Source organism: Sciurus vulgaris (assembly GCF_902686455.1).
Source record: "Sciurus vulgaris genome assembly, chromosome: 2".
Taxonomy (NCBI): Eukaryota; Metazoa; Chordata; class Mammalia; order Rodentia; family Sciuridae; genus Sciurus; species Sciurus vulgaris.
In genome coordinates this window covers 28,493,710-28,515,683 of record NC_136462.1, presented here as the reverse complement: position 1 = coordinate 28,515,683, position 21,974 = coordinate 28,493,710, and the positions used below count along the sequence as shown (strand labels likewise).

The 21,974-nt window shown below is 36.5% G+C and overlaps 1 protein-coding gene across 23 annotated transcripts in view; it reads left to right on the top strand.

Annotated features, from left to right (window-relative positions):
- TTLL5 (tubulin tyrosine ligase like 5) overlaps positions 1–21,974 on the top strand; it is a 270,061-nt gene that overhangs the window by 92,286 nt on the left and 155,801 nt on the right. For 18 of the 23 annotated variants that reach the window (XR_013762165.1, XM_079129213.1, XM_079129214.1 and 15 more), the window contains 2 exons: positions 13,185–13,247; positions 16,693–16,731. Coding sequence is in view for 20 of the 23 variants with exons in the window: in XM_079129213.1 (XP_078985339.1) it covers positions 13,185–13,247; positions 16,693–16,731 (102 nt within the window). In the remaining 3 variants the exon portion in view is untranslated. Of the gene's footprint in view, positions 1–13,184; positions 13,291–16,692; positions 16,732–16,795; positions 19,457–21,974 lie in introns of those variants that run through there. The other 5 variants (XM_079129230.1, XM_079129226.1, XM_079129222.1 and 2 more) reach the window with 3 other exon arrangements.

Genomic DNA, 21,974 nt, shown 5'->3' with positions numbered 1-21,974 from the left:
CTCTGTCTTAAGTGTGTGTGGAAGAGATTTTCTCTCACTTTGTAGGCTCTCTTTTCACATTGATTGTTTCCTTTGTTGAGAAAAAGATTTTTAGTTTATTAATCTATTCCATTTATTGATTCTTGCTTTTATTTCTTACACTATGAGGGTCTTGTTAAGGAAGTCTGGTCCTAAGTCAATGTGATAAGATTCAGGCTTACTTTTTCTTCTAGTTGGTGAAGGGTCTCAGGTCTAATTCCTAGATCCTTGATCCATTTTGAGTTGAGTTTTGTACAGGGTGAGAGATAGGGGTTTAATTTCATTTTACTGCATATGGATTTCCAGTTTTGCCAGCACCATTTGTTGAAGAGGCTATCTCTTCAACAAATAGTAGAGTATCTTCTACTCCTAGAGTAGTAGAGTATCTTCTACTCTGGGTCTTTTGTTCTTCCAGATGAATTTCATGATTGCTTGCTCTATTTCTACGAGAAATGTCATTGGAATTTTAATTGGAATTGCATTAAATCTGTATAGCACTTTTGGAAGTATGGCCATTTTGATAATATTAATTCTGCGTATCCAAGTACATGGAAAATCTTTTCATCTTCTAAAGTCTTCTTCAATTTCTTTCTTTAGTGTCCTGTAGTTTTCATCATAGAGATCTTTCACCTCTTTGGTTAGATTGATTCCCACGTATTTTTTTTTTTTTTTTTTTTTTGAGGCTATTGTGAACGGAGTTGTTTTCCTTATTTCCCTCTCAGATATTTCATTGCTTATGAATAAAAATGCTTTAGATTTATGCCTGTTGATTTTATATCCTGCTATTTTGCTGAATTCATTTTTTAGATGTAGAAGATTTCTGGTGGAGTTTTTTGGATCCTCTAAATATAGAATTGTGCTATTGGCAAATGGTGACAGCTTGAGTTCTTCTTTTCCTGTTCATATCCCTTTAATTTCTTTGGTCTCTCAAATTGCTCTGGCTAGTATTTCAAGGACAATATTGAATAAAAGTGGTGAAAGAGGGCATCCCTGTCTTGTTCCAGTTTTTAAAGGGATTGCTTTCAGTTTTTCTCCATTAAGAATGATGTTGGCCATGGGCTTGGCGTAAATAGCCTTTACAATGTTGAGGTATGTTCCTACTATCCCTGTTTTTTTCTAGTGTTTTGAGCATGAAGGGGTGTTGTATTTTGTCAAATGCTCTCTTTGCGTCTATTGAAATAATCATGATTCTTAACCTTAAGTCTATTGATGTGATGAATTACATTTATTGATTTCTGGATGTTGAACCAACCTTGCATCCCTGGGATGAACCACACTTGATTGTGGTGCGCTATCTTCTTAATATGTTTTTGTGTGCAATTTGCCAGAATTTTGTTCAGCATTTTTGTGTCTGTATTCATCAGTGATATCAGTCTAAAATTTTCTTTCCTTGATATGTCTTTGTGTGCTTTTGGTATCAGAGTGATACTAGCTTCATAGAATGAGTTTGGAAGGGTTCCCTCTTTTTCTATTTCCTGGAATACTTTGAGCAGTTTTACAATGAGTCTTTCTTTGAAGGTCTTGTAGAACTTTACTGAGAATCCATCTGGTCCTGGGCTTTTCTTGGTTGGTAGGCTTTTGATGGCTTCTTCTATTTCATTGCTTGAAATTGATCTGTTTAAATTGTGTGTGTCCTCCTGTTTCAGTTTGGGAGGAGCATATATCTCTAGAAATTTGTCGATGTCTTCGATATTTTCTATTTTATTGGTGTATAGATTTTCAAAGTAGCTTCTCATTATTTTATGTATTTCAGTGGTGTCTGTCTTGATATTTCTTTTTTCATCACAAATTTTAGTGATTTGAGTTTTCTCTCTCCTTCTCTTTGTTAGTGTGGCTAAGGGTTTATCTATTTTGTTTACTTTTTCAAAGAACCAACATTTTGTTTTGTCAATTTTTTGAATTGTTTCTTTTGTTTCAATTTCATTGATTTCAGCTCTGATTTTAATTATTTCCTTATTTCTACTACTTTTGGTGTTGTTCTGTTCTTCTTTTTCTAGGGCTTTGAGATGCAACGTTAGGTCATTTGGTTGTTGACTTTTTATTCTTTTCTTGAATGCACTCCATGCAATGAATTTTCCTCTTAGTACTGCTTTCATAGTGTCCCAGAGAATTTAATATGTTGTATTGTCATTCTCATTTACCTCTAAGAAGTTTCTTATCTCCTCCCTGATGTTTTCTGTTATCCATACTTCATTCAATAGCATATTATTTAGTCTCTAGGTGTTCGAGTAATTTCTGTTTTTAATTTTGTCATTGATTTCTAATTTCATTCCATTATGATCTGATAGAACACAAGGCAGTATCTCTATTTTTTTTTTTTTTGCAGTTACTAAGGGCTGCTTTGTGGCATAACATATGGTTTATTTTAGAGAAGGATTCATGTGCTGCTGAGAAGAAAGTGTATTCACTCATTGATGGACAGAATATTCTATATATGTCTGTTAAGTCTAAGTTATTGATTGTTATTGAGTTCTATGGGTTTTTCTGTTTAGTTTTTGTTTGGAAGATCTATCCAGTGGTGAGAGTGATGTGTTAAAGTCACCAGAATTATTGTGTTGTGGTCTATTTGATTCCTGGAATTGAGAAGGATTTGTTTGATGTACATGTATGTGGTATTGTTTGGTGCATAAATTATGCATTATGTCTTCCAGTTTTATGGTTAAGCATACCTTAAGCAGTATGAAATGTCCTTCTTTATCCCTTCTGATTAACTTTGGCTTGAAATCCCCTTTATTTGATATAAGGATGGAATCCCTCACTGTTTTACTGAGTTTGTGTGTGTGGTATGTTTTTTCCCATCCTTTCATTTTTAGTCTGTGGATGTCCTTTTCTATGAGATGAGACTCTTGAAGGCAGCATATTGTTTGATCTTTCTTTTTAATCCAATTTGCCACTTTATGTCTTTTGATTGATGAGTTCAGACTATTAACATTCAGGGTTATTATTGAGATACAGATTTGTATTCCCAGTCATTTGGGCTTGTTTTTGGTTTTTAACTTGCCTTGATTTCTCACTTGATTAGTTTTTCCTTTAAGGTTGTTCCTCCCTTTGCTAACCTACATTGTTGTTTTTCATTTCCTTCTCATGGAATGTTTTGCTGAGAATGTTCTGTACCAGAGACTTTCTATTTGTAAATTTTTTTAACTTTTATTTATCATGGAAGAATTTTATTTTGTATTCAAATCTGAAGGTTAGTTTTGCTGGGTATAAAATTCTTGGTTGACAACTATGTTCTTTCAGAGCTTGAAATATGTTGTTCCAGGCTCTTCTAGCTTTTAGGTCTTGGCTAAGAAGTCTGCTGATATCTGTATTGGTTTCCCCCTATATATAATCTGATGCTTTTCTCTCATAGCCTTCAAAATCCTATCTTTATTTTGTTAGGCATTTTTATTGTAATGTGCCTTGGTGTGGATCTGTTGTAATTTTGTGCGTTTGGTGTTCTGTAAACGTCTTGTATTTGATTTTCCATTTCATTCTTCAGGTTTGGGAAATTTTCTGATCTTATTCCATTGAATAGGTTGTTCATTCCTTTGGTTTGTATCTCTGTGCCTTCGTCAATCCTGATCATTCTTAAATTTGGTCTTTTCATGATGTCCCATAGTTCTTGGAGGTTTTGCTCATGATTTCTTACCATCCTCTCTGTTTGGTCAACTTTATTTTCAAGATTAAATATTTTGTCGTCATTGTCTGAAGTTCTTCCTTCCAATTGATCTAGTCTGTGGTGATGCTTTCCATTCGATTTTTTATTTGGTTTATTGTTTTCTTCATTTGAAGCATTTGTGGTTTTTTTTTTTTTTTTTTTTTTTTTTTTTTTTGAGAATCTCTATCTCTTTGTTGAAATGAAACGGTCTTTTGCTTCCTGCTTTCATCTGCTTATTGGAGTGATCATTCATTGCCTGCATTTGCTCTCTTATCTCTTCCTTTGCTTCATGCATCATTTTAATTATGTATATCGCGAACTCCTTTTCTGACATTTCTTCTACCATGCTATCACTGGATTCTATTAATATAGAATCGAGGTTTGTTTGGATCACTTTCTTCTCTTGTTTTTCCCATATCTTCCCCTCCAACAGTGCAGATTTGGAGTATTGGAGTTTTCCCCTCTATAGGCTTATAGTGTCCCTATAGGTTTCCAAAACTACTTCTTTAAGGGGGAATCAAAATTAGCAGCACCCAGTACAGACAATATGAAGCCCTAAACCAACTAGCTCCAATGAAGACGTTAATAATTTGAGGGTGAGTTCAATTATTATCTACAATATAACAAATAGATTTGCAATAAGGTCTGCAATTTCTAATGGAGGACAAAGAGGATGGGGGGGTGTAGGATGTAACTGTTAATGGGATAAGAAAAGAGTATATAGAAATTCTAGATCATAGAAAGTGAAAGTGTAATCAAAAGAAGTTGGTTGTTAGCATGAGAAAAGGGAGAAAGAGACTCTGAGGAAACAGGTAAACAAAAGGAAAACAGCAAGAAAATAAAGAAATAAAAATTTAAAAACTTTCAGAAAGGAGAAAAACAAAAAGAAAAAAAGTCTACAGTATAAGTCATATAGTATTCAAACCTCCCAGTCTTCTGTAGCCTGATGCATGAGAGGTACCTGACAATGAGCTTCTAGTCTCCAGCAGGCATCTCACGTTGGGATTTGCCCCACCTAAAGATGGGAGCTTCCGCTTCCAGGATACTCCAAGATGGCCACACTGGCTTCCAAATATATTGGCAAATGGGGCGCTGCAGCTCGGGACGGGAGCATTGTCGGCCTGGGGTCCTGGCAGCCCAGTCAGTCAGCCTGGTGGTCCTGGAAACAGGGTGCTGTCAGTTTGGCTGAGGGGTCCTGGGTTCGGGGCTCAGTGGTCCAGCCAGGGTTCTTGCAGGTCCTGACTGTTTTCTCAATATAGCGGCAGCCACGTGTAACCAAACCTGCCGATACTGTGACAGTGGACTTCCAGGCAACAGCAGTCAGCTGGCAACCTGCTGGCAGTCTGTAGTCAGTCTGTGGGCTACTGGTAGACAGTCAGCAGGTGGACCTCAGGCAGTGGGTGATAAGTAGGTGAAAGGCAGGTGAGGGGCAGGCAAGAGGCAGGCAAACGGGCAAATGGCAAATGATAGGCGCCAGTCAGTGAGCAATCTGCACTCAAGGAATAGTGGATATGCTGGCAGATTGCAGGTGATTGCAGTGGACAAATGGGGTAAACAGCAGGGGATCAATAAGTAGCAATGGCTGCCTCACAGAAAAGCAAATATCCTCTGCTTGAAACCCGAGTTTCAGAGCAGTCTCCCTCTAGTCCACCATCTTGGATCTCCTCCATTTAAGTCTTCAATCCATTTTTAGTTGATTTTTTAATATGGCGAAAGGTCAGGGTCTAAGTTCATCCTTCTCTATGTGGATATCTAGTTTATACATCACCATTTATTGAACAGACTATTTTTTCCCCATGATATTCTTAGCAGCTTTGTTGAAGGTTGGTCAGCCATTAAGTGTGTAGATTTACTTCTGCGCTCTGCTGTCCATTCCATTGGTCTGTATATCTTGTTTTCATTCAAGTACCATGCTGTTTTGGTTACTGTAACTTTGAGTTCATATAGTGTGATGCCTCCAACTTTGTTCCATTGGCTCAGATTTTGTTATCAAGAGTTTTAGTGTAAAGGCTCTGATTCCAGGGATTTCAACAGACTGGATTTGTCTACCCATTCCAAAATGCCAATTGAAGAGACAAGCAGTAGTGAAGGAGGAAAGAAGCCTTAATTAATGTGGCCACATTGGGAAGAACAGAGAAAGGTCTAGTGACCTAAGATCTGTGTTTGAGGAACTGACAGGCACTTTGAGGTTTTATGATCAAAGGCAAGGGCCAGGGGTTTCCATAGCCTTTGTTCATGAAACCTCAAAGTTCCTATCAGTTCCTCAAAGACCGATCTTAGATCACTAGACCTTTCTTAGGATGGGGCATGGGGTTGGTGCATATCTGGCAAAGCAGGTAACCTTGGTCAGGGTCATGGTCTGGTTGATGATTATCTCAGTACTGGTTTTATGAAGTTCTGGGGAAGTTTCCTTTGCTTGAGGGGCAGTTTGATTCCCATCATGAGATGATTTCTCCTGTTTAGGGGGGCAACCTCTGCTCTGTCATGGGGTAATTGCTCCCACTTACAGGGCTCATCTCATCATGGGGTTATCTGTCATGAGGCTTGCTGTTGCTTGGGGATAGTCTCAGTTCCTTGTTACAAAGATGTTTCTTGGTGAGACCTATTGTTCCTGGAATTCAGGGTAACTATAGGAGAACTCAAGGGAAAAACGGGGAAAAGGGATTCAAGAGACAAAATGGAGTTAATTAGGTCAGCAACTAAATCTTCCTTCAATTGCTTTGTCTATTTGGGGTTTTTTATAGATCCACATAAATTTCAGGAATGTGTTTCCTGTTTCTTGAACAATGGCATTGTTATTTTGATAGGGATTGCATTGAATTTGTAGATTGCTTTCAGTAGTATGGACATATTAACAATATTTACTCTTCTGATCCCTTAGTATATAGATATCTTCCCATTTGTTTTTGTTTTCTTCAGTTTTATCAGTGCTTTATAGTTTTCAATATAGAGATTTTTCTCTTAAACTTATTCCTAAGTATCTTTTTTGTAGCTATTGTAAATGTTTTGTGATTTGTATTTCAAATAATTCACTATTAGTGTATAGAAGTGCTTCTGATTTTATATGTTGATTTTTTTAATCCCGCAGTTAATTAAATTTGTCCATTAGATCAAACAGTTTTTTTAGTGTAGTCCTTTAGGGTTTTCTATATATAAGATCATGTCATCTACAAACAGGGACAATTTAATTTCTTCCTTTCCAGTTGAGATGCCTTTTCTTTCTTTCTCTTGCCTAGTTGCTCTCACTAGGACTAACTGCTATGGTGAACAGAAATGGTAAAAAGTGGGCAGCCTTATCTTAGGGGAAAGGTTTCAACTTTTCCTTGTTCAGTAGGATGTTAGCTATGACCTTTTCTGTGTACATATTTCTTCTGTACTTAGTTTTCTGGGAGTTTTAGTCATAAAAAGTTGTTGGATTTTCTGCCCCTGTTGAAGTTATCATAGAATGTTTATCCTTCATTCTGTTAGTGAAATGTATTCTAGTTGTTGATTTGCGTATGCTGAGCCATCCTTGCATTCCTGGGATGAATCCCATTTTATCATAGCCAATGATCATTTTTAATGCGCTGTTGAATTCAGTTTGCTAGCAATTTATTGAGAATTTTTGCATCTAAGTTCATCTGTGTTCACCTATGGGCTGTGTGTGTGTATGTTTGTGTGTCTTCATCTAGTTTTGGTATCATAATAATGCTGGCCTTGTAGAATGAGTTTGAAAGTATTCCCTCATCTTTTTTGAAAGGTTTGAGAAGAATTGGTGTTCATCCTTTACATATTTGGTATAATTCAGCAGTGAAGATATGAGGTTTTGGGCTTTTTTCTTTTCTTGGGAGACTTTATTACTGATTCAGTCTTGTTACTTGTTACTGATCTGTTCACATTTTTGCGTCTTCATAATTTAAGCTTGATAAACCATACATGTCCAGGAAAGCCCCCATTTCTTCAAGATTACCCAGTTTGATGGCTCCCAATTGTCCATACTACTCTCATGATCCTTTGCATTTCTTTTTTAAAATTTGTTCTAATTAGTTATATATGACAGTAGAATGCATTTTGATACATTATATACAAATGGAGCACCACTTCTCATTCCTCTGGCTGTACATGGTGCAGAGCCACATTGGCCATGTAATCATACATGTATATGGGTAAAAAAGTCTCATTCCACCATCCTTCCCACCCCTGTACTCCCTCCCCTCCCCTCACTCCCTCTGCCCAATCCAAGTTCCTCCATTCTTCCCTACCCACCCTCCCATTATGGTTCAGCATCTGCTTGTCAGAGGGAACAATTGGCCTTTGGTTTTTTGGGTTTGGCTTATTTCACTTAGCATGATATTCTCCAGCTCCATTCATTTACCTGCAAATGCCATAATTTCATTCTTCTTTAAGACTGAGTGATATTACATTGTGTATATATGCCACATTTTCTTTATCCATTCATCTGTTGAAGGGCGCATCTAGGTTGGTTCCATAACGTAACTATTGTGATTTGAGCTGATGTAAACATTGATGTGGCTATGTCACTGTAGTATGCTGATTTTAAGTCCTTTGGGTATAAGCTGAAGAGTGGGATAGCTGGATCAAATGGTAGTTCTATTCCACATTTTCTGAGGAATCTCCATACTGCTTTCCAATCAATAACATGAAGATAGAGCCTACAGAATTGTAGAAAATCTTTTTATCATTTGCACATCAAATAGAGCACTAATCTCCAGGATATATAAAGTACTCAAAAAACTTAACACCAAAAAAACAAAAAACAAACAAACAAAAAAAAAAATCAAGAAAACACCAAATAATCCAATCAATAAATGGTCTAAGGAACTGAATAGACATTTCACAGAAGAAATATAATTGATCAACAAATATATGAAAAGATGTTCAACATCTCTAGCAATTAGAGAAATGCAAATCAAAACTACTCTAAGATTTCATCTCATTGTAGTCAGAGGGCAATTATCAAGAATACAAGCAATAATAAGCGTTGGCAAGGATGTGGGGGAAAAGGTACAGTCATACATTGCTGGTGGATCCTTTGCATTTCTGATATCAGTTGTAATATCTCCTCTTCCTAATTTTATGGATTTGAGACTTCTGTCTTCATTATTTTAACTACTGATTTATTGATTTTGTTTGTCTTTTCAGAGAATCAACTCCGATCTTTATTGTTTCCTTTCTTCTACTAATTCATGGTTGAGTTTGCTCTTGATTTTTCAGTTCTTTGAGGTGCAACATTAGGTTGTTTGAGATCTTTCTTCTTTTTTTGATATAGGTGTTTGCATGGTATATCTTTCCCCCTTGTTTTACCTTTTTTCTATCTTTATCTTTATAATTAAGGTGGATTTCTCATAGATGGTTTGTGGTTAATCTTGATCTTTAAAATTTAATCTCTGCCTTTTATTTGGAATGTTAAAGGTATTTACATTTAACATAATTATTCATATGATTAGGTTTAAATATGCCATGTTACTGTTTGTTTTTTAATTGTCGTGTTTTTGTTTCCTTTTGATTTTCTCCTGCTGTCTTTGGATTAATTGTTTTCTCTTGCCTCTTTGTTTTACTTTTATTAGGGATATTACCCTAGTGAAAGTGTAGATCTTTAACTTATTGCAGTGTCACCTTCAAACAATATCATAGTAGTTTGTGTATAATGTGAGAACTTTACAACCAGTATCCTTTCCATTTCCTCTTCCTGTTGTTTATGTTATCATTATCATATATTTTATTTCCATACAAGTTTCACAGTACATTGTTATTTTTGATTTGAATATGAGTTACAATTTAAGGAAATTGAAGCGTTTATTACCATTTTCAGTGTCATTCATTCTTTTATGTCAATTCAGGTGTTTACCTGGTATCATTTTCTTCCATCTGAAGCACTTCTTTTAGGATATGTCATATTGCAGGTCCAATGGTAACAAAATTCTCTCTTATGTTTATCTAAACAAGTCTTTGTTTTTGATGTTTGAGAGAATTGTTTGACTAGTTATAGAATTGATTGATTCTTTTCCCCTGGTACTTTAAAAATGCCTTTCCATTGTTCTGGCTTGCATTTTTCTTATGAGAAATGTGCGGTAATTCTTACCTTTGTTCTTTTGTGTACAATGCCTCTTTTTCCCTCAGCTTGCTTTTTTGTTTTTGTAGTCTTCCTTTTTAACTGTCTTCCATAACATGTATTCCCCTACTCTACAGCATTCCCATATTCATGTGGACTATTGGTGGTCTGGGCAGTTCCCTCCAAAGATAACCTGGGGTAAAACAATCAGAACAGCTCATTCTTGAGCTACTGATAGATTCAGAGATGGACATGACCAGGTCCTGTCCAATCAGAGCCTTCTTGGCATCCTGCCTGAGACAGAGGGCCTCTTTCTTCCTGCTGAATGTGGATAAGGGAAGCTTATCCTTTGATTCTGTAGCTGCTGTATGTGATACCCCCATGCCAAGAACCAGCCCAGAACCAGCAAACCAATCAACCAGGGCACTGGGGACAATTTGCATCTGCTGGATCTACACTCACTGAGACCTCTAGCTTTGAAATGGCCTTCATCACCAAGAATGGAATTAAATTCCCAATTCTTGAGTTTGAACTTTCAGCAAGCAGTTAGCCCAGATATTTTTCCCTCCTTGTTTTACTTGTCAGGTGTCAGTGCTTCTGACACCCACAAGGGAAAGATGCTCCTGATGCTGAGAGAGGTGTCTTTTACATGTTGCCCTGAGTTCTACTGGGAGAGAAGGTCCTAGCTTCAAATCTCAGCTTTCTAGCGGTATTTTAGCAGAGGAAAGTCTCTGGTCCCCTCTGTCAGGAGACCTGCTTACCACTCTGTCAAATTAAAATAATTCCTACTTCGGACGGCTGCTGTGTAAATGAGGTGGCACATTTGGTTTTCTACAGGTTTCTTCTCTTGGGGATTCTTTGAGCTTCCTGGGTTGTGGACTCATAGTTTTCATTGAATTTGGTAAAGTTTGGGCCATTATTTCTTCAAAAACTTTTTTCTAGTTCCCTCCTTTCCTTTCTTTTTCTGGGACTCTGGTTGCATGTTAGATTGGTTCATATTTTGCAAGTTCAGCAGTGTTCATATTTTTTCAGACTTTTTTTTCCCCTTTCTTGCCTTCATTTTGAATAGTTTTGTGTTTCCCTGTGTCTCTTAGGTCATTTATCATGTCTGCAATGCTAATCTATTACTTGCAGTGAAATTTTTATTTCAGAACATTTATTTTCATCTGTAGAATTCCTGTTTCTTTTTAAGGATTTCCTTTGCTCCTTTTTATTTTTTTGTGATTTCCTTTAGATCATTGTGCTTATAATTATATAATTATGTTAACTTTTAAAATCTTTTCCTTATTCTGTTATTTCTGTCATTTCTGGGTCTGTTTCTGTTGACTGATTTTCCTTTTGTATATGGTTTACATTTCTCCAATTTCTTCTTATGTACTATAATTTTTTGATTGGATACTGACCATTGTGTACGTGTGTGTTTGTATTTCTTTTTTTTTTTTTTTTTTTTTTCGGTACTGGGGATTGAACCCAACGGCACTCAATCACTGAGCCTCATCCGCAGCCCTTTTTATTTTTATTTTTTATTTTGAGACAGGGTCTCACTAAGTTGCTTTGGGCCTGGCTAAATTGCCAAGGCTGGCCTCAGACTTGCATTCCTGCCTCAAACTTGTAATCCAAGTTGCTGGGATCGCAGGCATATGCATCTCCATTCTCAGCCTGGGTACTGACCATTATAAATGTCCTATCTTGAGTGTTTGGATTTTATTGCCTTCTTAAAAGCTGTGAAGTGCGTGTTTGGTTTTCTTCAGGCACTTAAGTTACTTGTAGATCAGCTAAATATTTTTTAGGCATATTTTGAAGCATCGTTTGGTATATTGAGACTACCTTTTTTCCAAATCTTGGATAGTTCCTCCACTTTAGATTCTTTTAGGATGACTAGGGAAACTCAACTTGCAGGCTTGTGTGAACTCTGGGAGTTTGGCTTGTGCTTTGTTCTTAATGTACTTTGTTCTGACAGTTGCTTTTTGCTTAGCCTTGCAGACTTTTACTCTTTGCCTGAGTGGATTAGTATTCACCAGAAGACTCCAGGGACCCCTGTTTTGAATTTCTGCTTAGGCACAGCTTAGTCCTCTGCAGCTCACTGCTCTGAAAACTCTGGCTGCTTCCTGGAATTCAGATCTCTGCCATCTCCTCTCAGAGACTCTTGGGATGTACTTGACTTCCCCTTCCTTACGTAGTTTGAAGATTTTTATTTCCCTCTATCAGGGATCACAGTTCTGTGCTGCCAGTTGTTTGATATCTGAAGACAATTGTTTCTTATGTGTTGTACACTTTTCTAGCTCTTTGCTAGGAATGCAGGTCCTGTAGCAGTTATCCTCTCATGTATAGAAGAATTCTGTTGTTTAGTTATACATGCTTTGGACCTTCTTCTAAACAAAAAATAGTATGCTTTAGGACTCTTGCTTTTTTCATTAAGCATTATGGTACTGAGCTCCATGTGGTGGCTGTAGCTATACATCATTCCTTTTCAGTGCTTTATTGTCTTTTACTGTGTGTTTGTACTACTGTTGATTTTTCCATTATCCTGTTGAGAATGGGCATTTGACTTCTTTCTGGTGTTTTGCTACTCAAGAGAGCTGTGCTATAAATATTCTGGTCTATGTCTCTTGAGTGTATATCTAGGAGTGAATTGCATCCTGCAGTTTTCCCAGAAGAAAAAGTACTCTGCAAGGCCATCCGTGTGTGACAGGTCCCGCAAGCATACTCTGACAGGAAAACTTCTGTATTGGAGCAGTCCTATCAGGGAAGGCTTCATGCAGCAGGGTAGACGTGAGCTGCAGCTTGGTATGGGAGCAAGGTGTCCAGTCAGAGGCAAAGGACCCCTGGCAGTGTGGTGTGAAGGACTGCAAGGAGACTTGACTGACCACACTGCAGGATAATGATGGATAACTGCTGGAGAAAGTGTGGCTGAATTGGTGGTATGGAGTATCCAGCTGTCCCACGCAGGGTTAGAGGGAAAGCATGTGCCTCCTGCAGCAGACATCAGAGCCACTGAGAGCTCTAACGTGGAGGAAGAACATGATTAAAATGATTTCCTATCTGTATTTTCATGCCCTTTCTGCATCTCCTGTGCTTTACTTCATTCAATATTTTCTACATGTGTAATGTAGTAGGTTTGTTTTTCTATTTTTAATTTCTAAATTTTATTCTAATTAGTTGTACATCACATTATCTTTTAATTTTATTTTCTGATTTTAGTATTAATCCAAGAAATATTGTCTTTTTCTTTTTATTTTCTAAATTAAGTCTTTTTTCTTTATTCTTTTCATTTTTTCTACTTGCTGCTACTCTAATATTTTGCAATTTTAATGTGAGCAACAGTCTGTTCATCTGCCACTTAAAAACAGTGTATTTCTTTAGAAACAGTATGTAAGTAACGTGCCCCTTCTGGGCTTGGTTCATGTTTTTATTTCTATATTTTCCTCTTGAACCAAGCTTATGGATTAACTGGGTTCTTTCTTTGTCCTTCAGGTCCTACCTTGAGCACAAAACCTCCATGAACTACATGCTGGCAACACGTCTCTTCCAGGACAGGTGGGAATTTGCTGGACTTCTAAATGTAGGACTAGATCACAAGGTTAGGAAAAAGTGTATGTCAAAGGAAGATGTTTGTAAAATCTGTGATGGAGCCCTGCAGGAGACACAGCCTACTTCATTTTCCAGACTCTATAGTAACTCTCAGCACTTCATAACATTCTCAGAAACCCAAAATTAAACCATAAAGGTCTCCGAGCAGTCTTAACAGATGCCGTTTCTATTCATCGTCTTTTTACCTTAGGCACAATTTTAATAGACCTGGTGGTTTTTCTAGATCAGAAGGGATTAGAATTATCAGATCAGAAAAAGAGGAGAGGAAGTAATTTACAAAATAAATTCACTGAGACTTGTAGGAAATGATAGCCAGTCATCTTGACACAAGGAAAACAGGGAAAGGATGGAGAACAGCCACTGGAATTCAAATAGCACGGCAACCAGGGGCCACTTGGTCCCACATAGTTTAGTGGTTGCTGACACACAAGTGCGCTGAATATAGTTCAGTAATTATCAAAACAAGGTACCCTACTTATTTGGAGAAATTCATATTATTTTGAGAATATGTGTCCTATTTTGAATGATTCTGAAAACAGACGTAGACTCTAGCTGTTGTGGCTGTGTCCCCTGAATTCTTAGCTTTTCACTCTAGGATATTTCTTGAAACTTGTCTTCTAAAATTCTAAACTGGTCCTCAGGGTTTTGATTTTTTTGAATCTTTTTGTTGTTTGTTTGTTTTTTAATTCATTACCCTCACAGAAGAGAGCTGTTTAATTTCCTTTAATTTTGAGGGTATGATTTCGATATCCAAGAACTATTTTCATTTAGTTTTCATATTTTATGGATACGGAATCTTTTCAGATCTCTGTCTTCATTCACTTAAGTTTCTTTCAGCTTTTGCATTATATAATCCATCTGTATTGATTTTGTTTATTCATCTTTTTCTTTTAATTTTTTATTGTCACGTATCTGCAACTATCTGGTGATCTCTGACTGTTGAGTCCTATTGAGAAGGAATGGACTGTTTGGTAGTTTGTATGGGCTTTCTTACAGGTTGTATAGGGATATTCCTGAACTGACATGGGCTCTGCTTGAGGCTGGATCTTCCAATACTTGGGTTTCCTGAGGAAGAAGAAGGGTTTAGCAGACTAGCTGGGAACCATCATGCTAGACAAAATTAGGAAGCATTCTCTTATGAGTAGTATAACAATCAAAAAAATTTGAGATTGTAATAATGTATATGCTTTGCTAACACATGAAATAGCAAAATCTAACAGCAGTTCTAAAAACTACCATAACCTCACAAAATGATAAGAATTGACAGTATTTTGAGATCATTGTTACAATTCTAAGTAGTATGAGAAAAGATGTATTTCTTTTGGTAATAAAGTTACACTAATCCACTACTGTGGATGTTTTCCTACATTTATATGGAGGAATGCTACCTTTTCATTAGAGGATATAAATTTTTTTCTATACAAGTTGGTATACTCCCTGCATTCTTTCTTCAAGTCTCAGTTAGCAACTCCTACTTATAAAGCATTCAATAAATTTTGATTAAGAAAACATCAATTTCCCTGTTAGTAAAGAATGCCTTTGTGATTTACTCTTGCCTGCCACTTACCAACCCATGGCCAATGAGGCCATCTTTACTTGCTGTTTTACAAGTCCTTATCCTTACAAACTTTCCTTCCCTTGCAATGGACTTCGGTTGATAACTAAATTCCTCTAGCTATGTTCGTCCTCCCTCCAGCCTTGACTTCTATCCTGAAGTCTGATTTAAATTCCTAGGTTGTATTATAATTTCCTTTTTGCTAATTTGTGTTTTACAAGTTGGCCCTTTAGAGTGGGTAGTTTGTCATCTTTGTTAGTGTCAAGAACCTACCTACCACATAGTAGGCAAACACACAAAACCAGCCATTGAGAAAATGAAATTGCATTTTTCCAGGTGCTGATATAGTCTAATAGATCTCTTCAATCCGAATCAGTGTATTTCCTCTTATAAATCCAAGTGTGCTGTTGTCAGAAGCACTTTCAGACTAGTCTCCACGTTTCTTATAAGTGCGTTTTGTTTGCCTTCCTTCCCTACCAGCTCCTCTGCCTGTCACCCTGGCACACAGTATCTTACATGAGTGTCTTATTGAATAGCATTAGTTTTAGCTTGGCTGCATATTTGTAACTCCTGGGGATCTTGTAGATCACATTCGTGCCCTGGCCCATCCCCAGAAGGAAATCCTTACTAAAAGCTGCCCTGCTGATTATAATGTGAAGCCATGATTATAGATTACTGGAGAAAACTTTCATGTGGTGAAGAAGTTAAAGTCGCCTTCAGACTTTTTGATGATAATGTGACAATATCAGGGATAAAAGACGTGGGAAAGTAAAGACAAAAATCTTGGTGAAGACAGTCTTTTCACTCTACTTTTTAAAATAAATATAATCTGCATTGCATTTGTCTCTTCATAAAAGAAAACTCATAAATTACATGCTGAGGGATTCTATTTACATGACTTTTTTGAGATGACAAAATTTTAGAATGAGCAGTTAATGAAAGGGGGTTAGGTAGGAGGTGTGTGTCGTTATGAAAGGGCGACACTGGGGTGCTTATGGTGGGTGATACAATTTGCTCAGCAGCTCACAAGACAAGAATCTTCAAGGGTGATAACATTGTGCTGAACTAAATATACACATTCAGAAATAAAATGTATGAAATGAAAGGAAACAAATGAGAGAATGTTTTGAAAGAGAAACAAAAGCCTATTTAAACATGAATGGTACTCAGTTCCTGTGGTTAGAGCCCAACCCTAGTTTAGAGACAGTGGATGGTCTCTCTCTCTCTCCCTCCTTTTTTTTTTTTCTCCATTTTACACGTAACACACACACACACACACACACACACACACACATTTTAAGTTGTGAAAAGTCTTTTTCTGATGAACATCTTTTTGGAATCCCATAAAAATTGAACTTGTTTTCCTTTCCTAAAATAGTTCAATGAAGGTTAGAAAGAGGCCTAACCAATTGGGTTGAGATGTAAAACCTTTAAGCTCTGACTGTGGGCAGGTTGCAGAATTATTTTTATCACTCTCCTTTATGTAAAGAAAGCTAATAACATCCTTCTTGACAGGATTGTGGAGAGGAATAAATGTGATTTGCTTTGTAAGCAAATGGACACATGCAAGTCATTGTTACCATTTTTCTCTAGAATCTCTGTTCTTTTCCTTCTGTTTTTTATTGATCTTTCCTCCAGCACAATATTCTGCTCTTCTCTGAGAATATTTCTAATTGATCCATGTCCCACTCCCCAACCCCTAGAATGCGTCTTCTCTTCTGATTTCATGTTGAATGTCCGTAATGAAGATTTCAGGAGGAGTGTTTGTGTGTGTGAACTCCAGAGTGAATATCTGAATAGCACTCTCTAACCCAGTTGTCCTTTCTACTTCTGTAGGGGAAACCCAAGAAGAAGCTTATTGACAGGAAGAACACGGTAACTGATTTTTAAAAGTTGAGAATTCTTTCCATGTGCATAATGGTGTGACCATGCACAGACTAAGCATAATACGTTATATGATCATTTTTAGTTTGGCTCAGTATGAATAGTAACATAAAAAAATGTTTTCTGTTGAAAGGGTATTCTGTGGCCACTTTTTATGGATTTATTTTCTTATAAATACATGTATATCATTTGAACTGATAATAACTGTATTCTTGTATGGCTAAGTGAGAGAGACCAGAATATTAATGAGATTTTGAGACCATTGCATGTTAGATTTAAATAAGAGTTTGTGCTTTGGTCTTGATATTCTGAGGCATATGACCCTGTGTCTTATAGGACTGAGCCGAACTTTCTTTCAGTTTGCCCCAGAACTGAAAGGGTGCAAAATACCTGGGACTTTTCATTTGGTCAGAAAAGAGAAATGTGTCAGAGATAATTTTGCCTCACTAAAGATTTCAGCTACCACAGAAACTCTTTAACATAAACATATTATCTTCTGGTTATGGAGAATTTGAGGTTTTACATATTCCCTGTTTGTGCTGTACATCTTTAAAAATGGCAGTGTGATAACAATAAGAAAGAAACCTTCCATATATAGCTTTTTGTGTTGCCTCTAAGAGTTAAGATAAAACAAAGAGGTAAAATAAATTTGGTTTCCATCTAGAAAACCTTTGAAGCATAAATCTAATTTTTCTTTAAAGAAGGAAAGCATTAACATTGTCTTTTAATTAAGGGGAAAACTGAAGTAAGTCAAGTTTGTAGCTTGTTTCCAAAGGAAAGTCACACTTAGTTTATCAATTTTCTCAAGTTTTTAGTCCAGGAATATACTTCCTAGAGTATAGTGCTATCAAATTGGCAGTGGGAACAAAAAGAATAAATCTTACACAGTAAGAATATTTGAGATCTGAGTTCTGTTCTTCATTGTTCAGCACTCATTTAGTATTCCTATCAGTAGGGGGTTTGGTGGTATAGAGGTATAAACAAATGAAAGCTGGCATACGGTACGTATAACCAGAGCATGAAATAGTGTTAATATATTTAAAAGGATCGACATGATCCAAGGATGTTCTTTGACCACAGTGGAATTTGATGTCAGTAACAACAGAAAAATCTCCAAACATTTGAGAATGAAACAACACATTCTAAATAATCTATGGATCAAGGAAGAAATCACAAGGAATCTAGGAAATACTTGAATTCAGTATAAAAATATAGAATCAGAATATGTGGGATGCAGGTAAAGTAATGCTTTGAAAGAAATGTATAGCTTTAAAATGCTTATGTTGGAAAACTGAGGACTTAATGTCCACGTAAAGAAACTAGAAAAAGCAAAATAACCAAAAATAGAAGTAAAAGATGGGGAATAATAAAGAGCACAGATAATTGAATAAAAGACAAGCAAAAAAGAAAATTAACAAAATCCAAAACTTACTCGTTGGTAAGCTACTAGCATTGATAAGCCCTTAGATAAATTGATCTAGAAAAACAAGAGAGGGAGAATACACAATGCCAATATCAGGGAGAGAAGAGCAGATTCACTACAGATTCTATGGACATAAAATGAATTAAAGGAGTATTACTTAACAGCCTTATTCTGTTACTCTCTGACATCTTAGATGAAATGCCTAAATTCCCTTGATGAGGGGCACTTACCCAAACTGACAAAAACTGAAAACACATTTTGAAGAACACTGTATCTTTTCAGAATATTGACTTTATAATGGAAAATCTTTCTGTAAAGAGCACTCCGGACTCACCGGTTTAACTGGCGAATTCTGTTAGTCCTATGAGGAAAGAATAAGACCTTTCTTACACCAACTCCTTCAAAAATAAAGGGATCCTTCCCACTTCTTTCTGTGATACCAACATGACCTTGATGCCAAAATCTGACATTAAAAAAGAAGGAAATTATAGGCTAATGTCCTTCACAAGAATAGTCACAAAATTTATTTTAAGAAGAGTAATAAATCTGGCTGGGTGTGATGATGCACATCTACAATCCTAGTGACTTGAAAGGCTGAGGCAGGAGGATGACTCGAGCCAGTAGTTTGAGGCCTGCGTTGGCCTTATCTGAGAGAGCGAGAAGAAAATTAGATCAGGCTAATCCGCAGTATATGAAAAGGATATATGAGTAAGTAAAATTTACATATGAATAAGTGAAATTTTCCCCAGTGATTCAAGAATGATTTCACTTTGTTTTTTGGTAGTGCTGGTGACTGAACTGAGGGCCCTTTATAAGCTAGGCAACTGCTCTGCCTCTGAACTACATCCCCAGCCCAGGTGTAATATTGGAAAAATGTCAATATAATTCGCCATAAAGGAGAAAAACTAAATGATTATTTCATTAGATAACCCTGCTAAGAAAAACCACAGCTGATGAAATTCAAAGCATATTTTATGAGAAAAACTCAGCAAATCAGGAACAGAAAGGAGTGTCTTCAATCCGATAAAACCATATGTGAAAATTCTCACTAACATCATGCCTCGTAAAATACTGAAGTCCTTTCCTGTTGATGAGTAAGGAGGCAAGGTGTCCACTCACCACTTTTATTCACATTGTGCCAGAGGCCCTATGCAGTGTGATGAAGCAAGGAAGAGAAAAGCAAAAAGCATACAGACTGTAATGCAAGAAGTAAAATGTCTTCATTCTTGGATGACATAATCAAGTTAGTAGCAAATCCTAAGGCAGCCACAGAAGAACTACAAGATCATATAGGTGCGTGTAGTGAAGTCTTAGGACACATGATCAATATACTAAAACCTGTTGAGTTTTAATATACTGGCTAATAATAATTTGAAAGTGAAACATAAAATTCTATTTGTACTAGCATTTGAAAACATAAAATACTTAGATATAAATATAATGAAATATGTTTAATACAAGCAAAAGCTATAAACTAAAAATTAGTACTGAAAGACATGAAGAGAGAGCTGCTGTGCCCTGGGATTGGAAGACTCAGTATTGTTGAAGTATCCATTCTCCTAAGATGAATCTAAAGATCCAGTAGAAACTTAATCATTATTCTAGTACATTTCTTTTTGTAGAAACTGAGCCACTTTTAAAATTTATATGGAAATGCAAAGAACCTAGAAAATCCAAAGTGATCTTGAGTAAGATTTAGAGAACCTGGCTTAGATATTTGATGCCATAGCAGTCAAGATGGAGGCACACATGTCATTGCAACAGAATACAGCCCAGAAATGGGCCCGTATTTATATGGTCATTAGATTTGCAGCAGAAGGCTGAAAGTAGTCCAGCAGGGAAAGGAAACTGTTTTTTTTTAAGTACTGAGGGTGGAACCCAGTGAGGGGTGCTCTACCACTGAGCCACATCCCCAACCTTTTTCATTTTTAATTTTGAGACCAGGTGTTGCTAAGTTTCCCAGGCTGGCCTTGAACTTGAAATCTCCTGCCTGGGCCTCTTGAGTAGCTGGGATTATAGGCATACACCACTATGCCCAGCGAGGGAACTCTTTTTAACAAATGGAGTTGAAACAACTAGATATCATCTTTTAAATGAACCTCAGCCCCTGTCTGCTGCAGAAATAAGAGGCGATTCATAGACATAAACATAAAAGCTATTCACATAAGACTTATTGAGGAAAATATAGAATATTTTTGTCTTTGCATTTGGAAAAGGTTTATAGACAAAACAGCAATAAATTTTAAGAAGTTAGATTTCCTTGAAATTAAAACTTCATCATAAGAAAATGATTAGGCAAGCTATGGACTGAACGGAGATATTCATCAGCTATATCTGTTGAAGGATTAGTATCTAGAAAATCTACCAAACACTACAACTAAAGAATAAAAAGACAGTTTCGTTACAAATGGGTAAAATATTTGAACAGATACTTGAAAAGAAGATGTGTGAATAGCCAACAGGCTCATGAAAATGTGCTTAACAACACAGAGAATTGTGAATTAAAACCATGATGTACCACTGAGCACCTAGTAGAAGGTCTGATTGCACCATCTGTTAGTGAGGAGGGGGAGCTAACAGCTCTGATAGGGTGCCTTTAGTAATTTTAACTGGTACAAGCACCTTAAACAAAGCATCTGGCTTCTTAGAAAGCCTAGTAAATTTCTCTCTGAGCTCTTCACCCAGATGAAAGGAAAGACGTAATCACAAAATGATTCATACAAGTAGCTTTACTCATAATATTCCAAAACAGGAATTCAGGTGTCCAACAGCAAGAGAGTAGATCAATTGGATTGCTCAGACAGTGCTTGCTACTCTATAATAAAAGTTGATGAATACTGATGCCCAGATACATGCTGAATACAGGAAGCTTTACACAAACGAGTTCAGACTGTGGTTCCTTTTTTTTTCTTTGCGGTGCTGGGGATCGAACCCAGGGCCTTATGCTTGAGAGGCAAGCACTCTACCAACCGAGCTATCTCCCCAGCCCCTGTGGTTCCTTTTGTATGAAGTTTTGAAACAGGCAAAATGAACATGATGAAAACTCAAACACCAATTGCCTTTAAGGTGTTAGGGGGGAATTAACTGGAAACGGGCACAAGAACTTTCTGAGTTGATAGTAATATTAGTTTGGATTATATAGTTGTAGGCATTTATTAAAATTTATCATGATATTTAATATTTGGTTATTTCACTCTTAAGTTTTTACTCTAAGAAAATTTTTTAAAGCAAAATATTGAATTCCAGGTAGTGATGATTATAAGTTGAAATGTTTAGGAGCGAAATGCACTATTGGTCTGAAACTTGGAAATGCTTTGAAAATTAAATGGATTGGTGGATGGATAGAGGAATGTATGATTGCATATAGATATGATGAAACCAGTACTGTGAAATGTAGTCATTGTAGACTGGATGGTGGGTAGGTATATGGATGTTCACTTTGTAATTCTTTTAAACTTCTGTTTCAATATTTTTATAATAAAACATTGAAAAAAGAAAATGAAATAGATATAACTAAAAGATATTACAACTTATTTATAGAGAACTAAATTGCTAATTAACCGGTGATCAACACCCAGAGCAGCTTAGATTCACACCTTTCCCCACATTCCATCTTCTCCATCCCTTGTACTAGTAGGATTTATCTGTCCACCCAAGATCTTTTAGTTCATATTATTACTTAAAAATGCCCATAGAAAAGGAAAAGCCCATTGCTTTTCTATATCTCTGAGCTTTTAGGATTTGTGTTTTCAGAGTCTTTTTATTGGGTTTTTATTGATAATTGCCCCCCCAAAAAATCATTTTTTCCCCT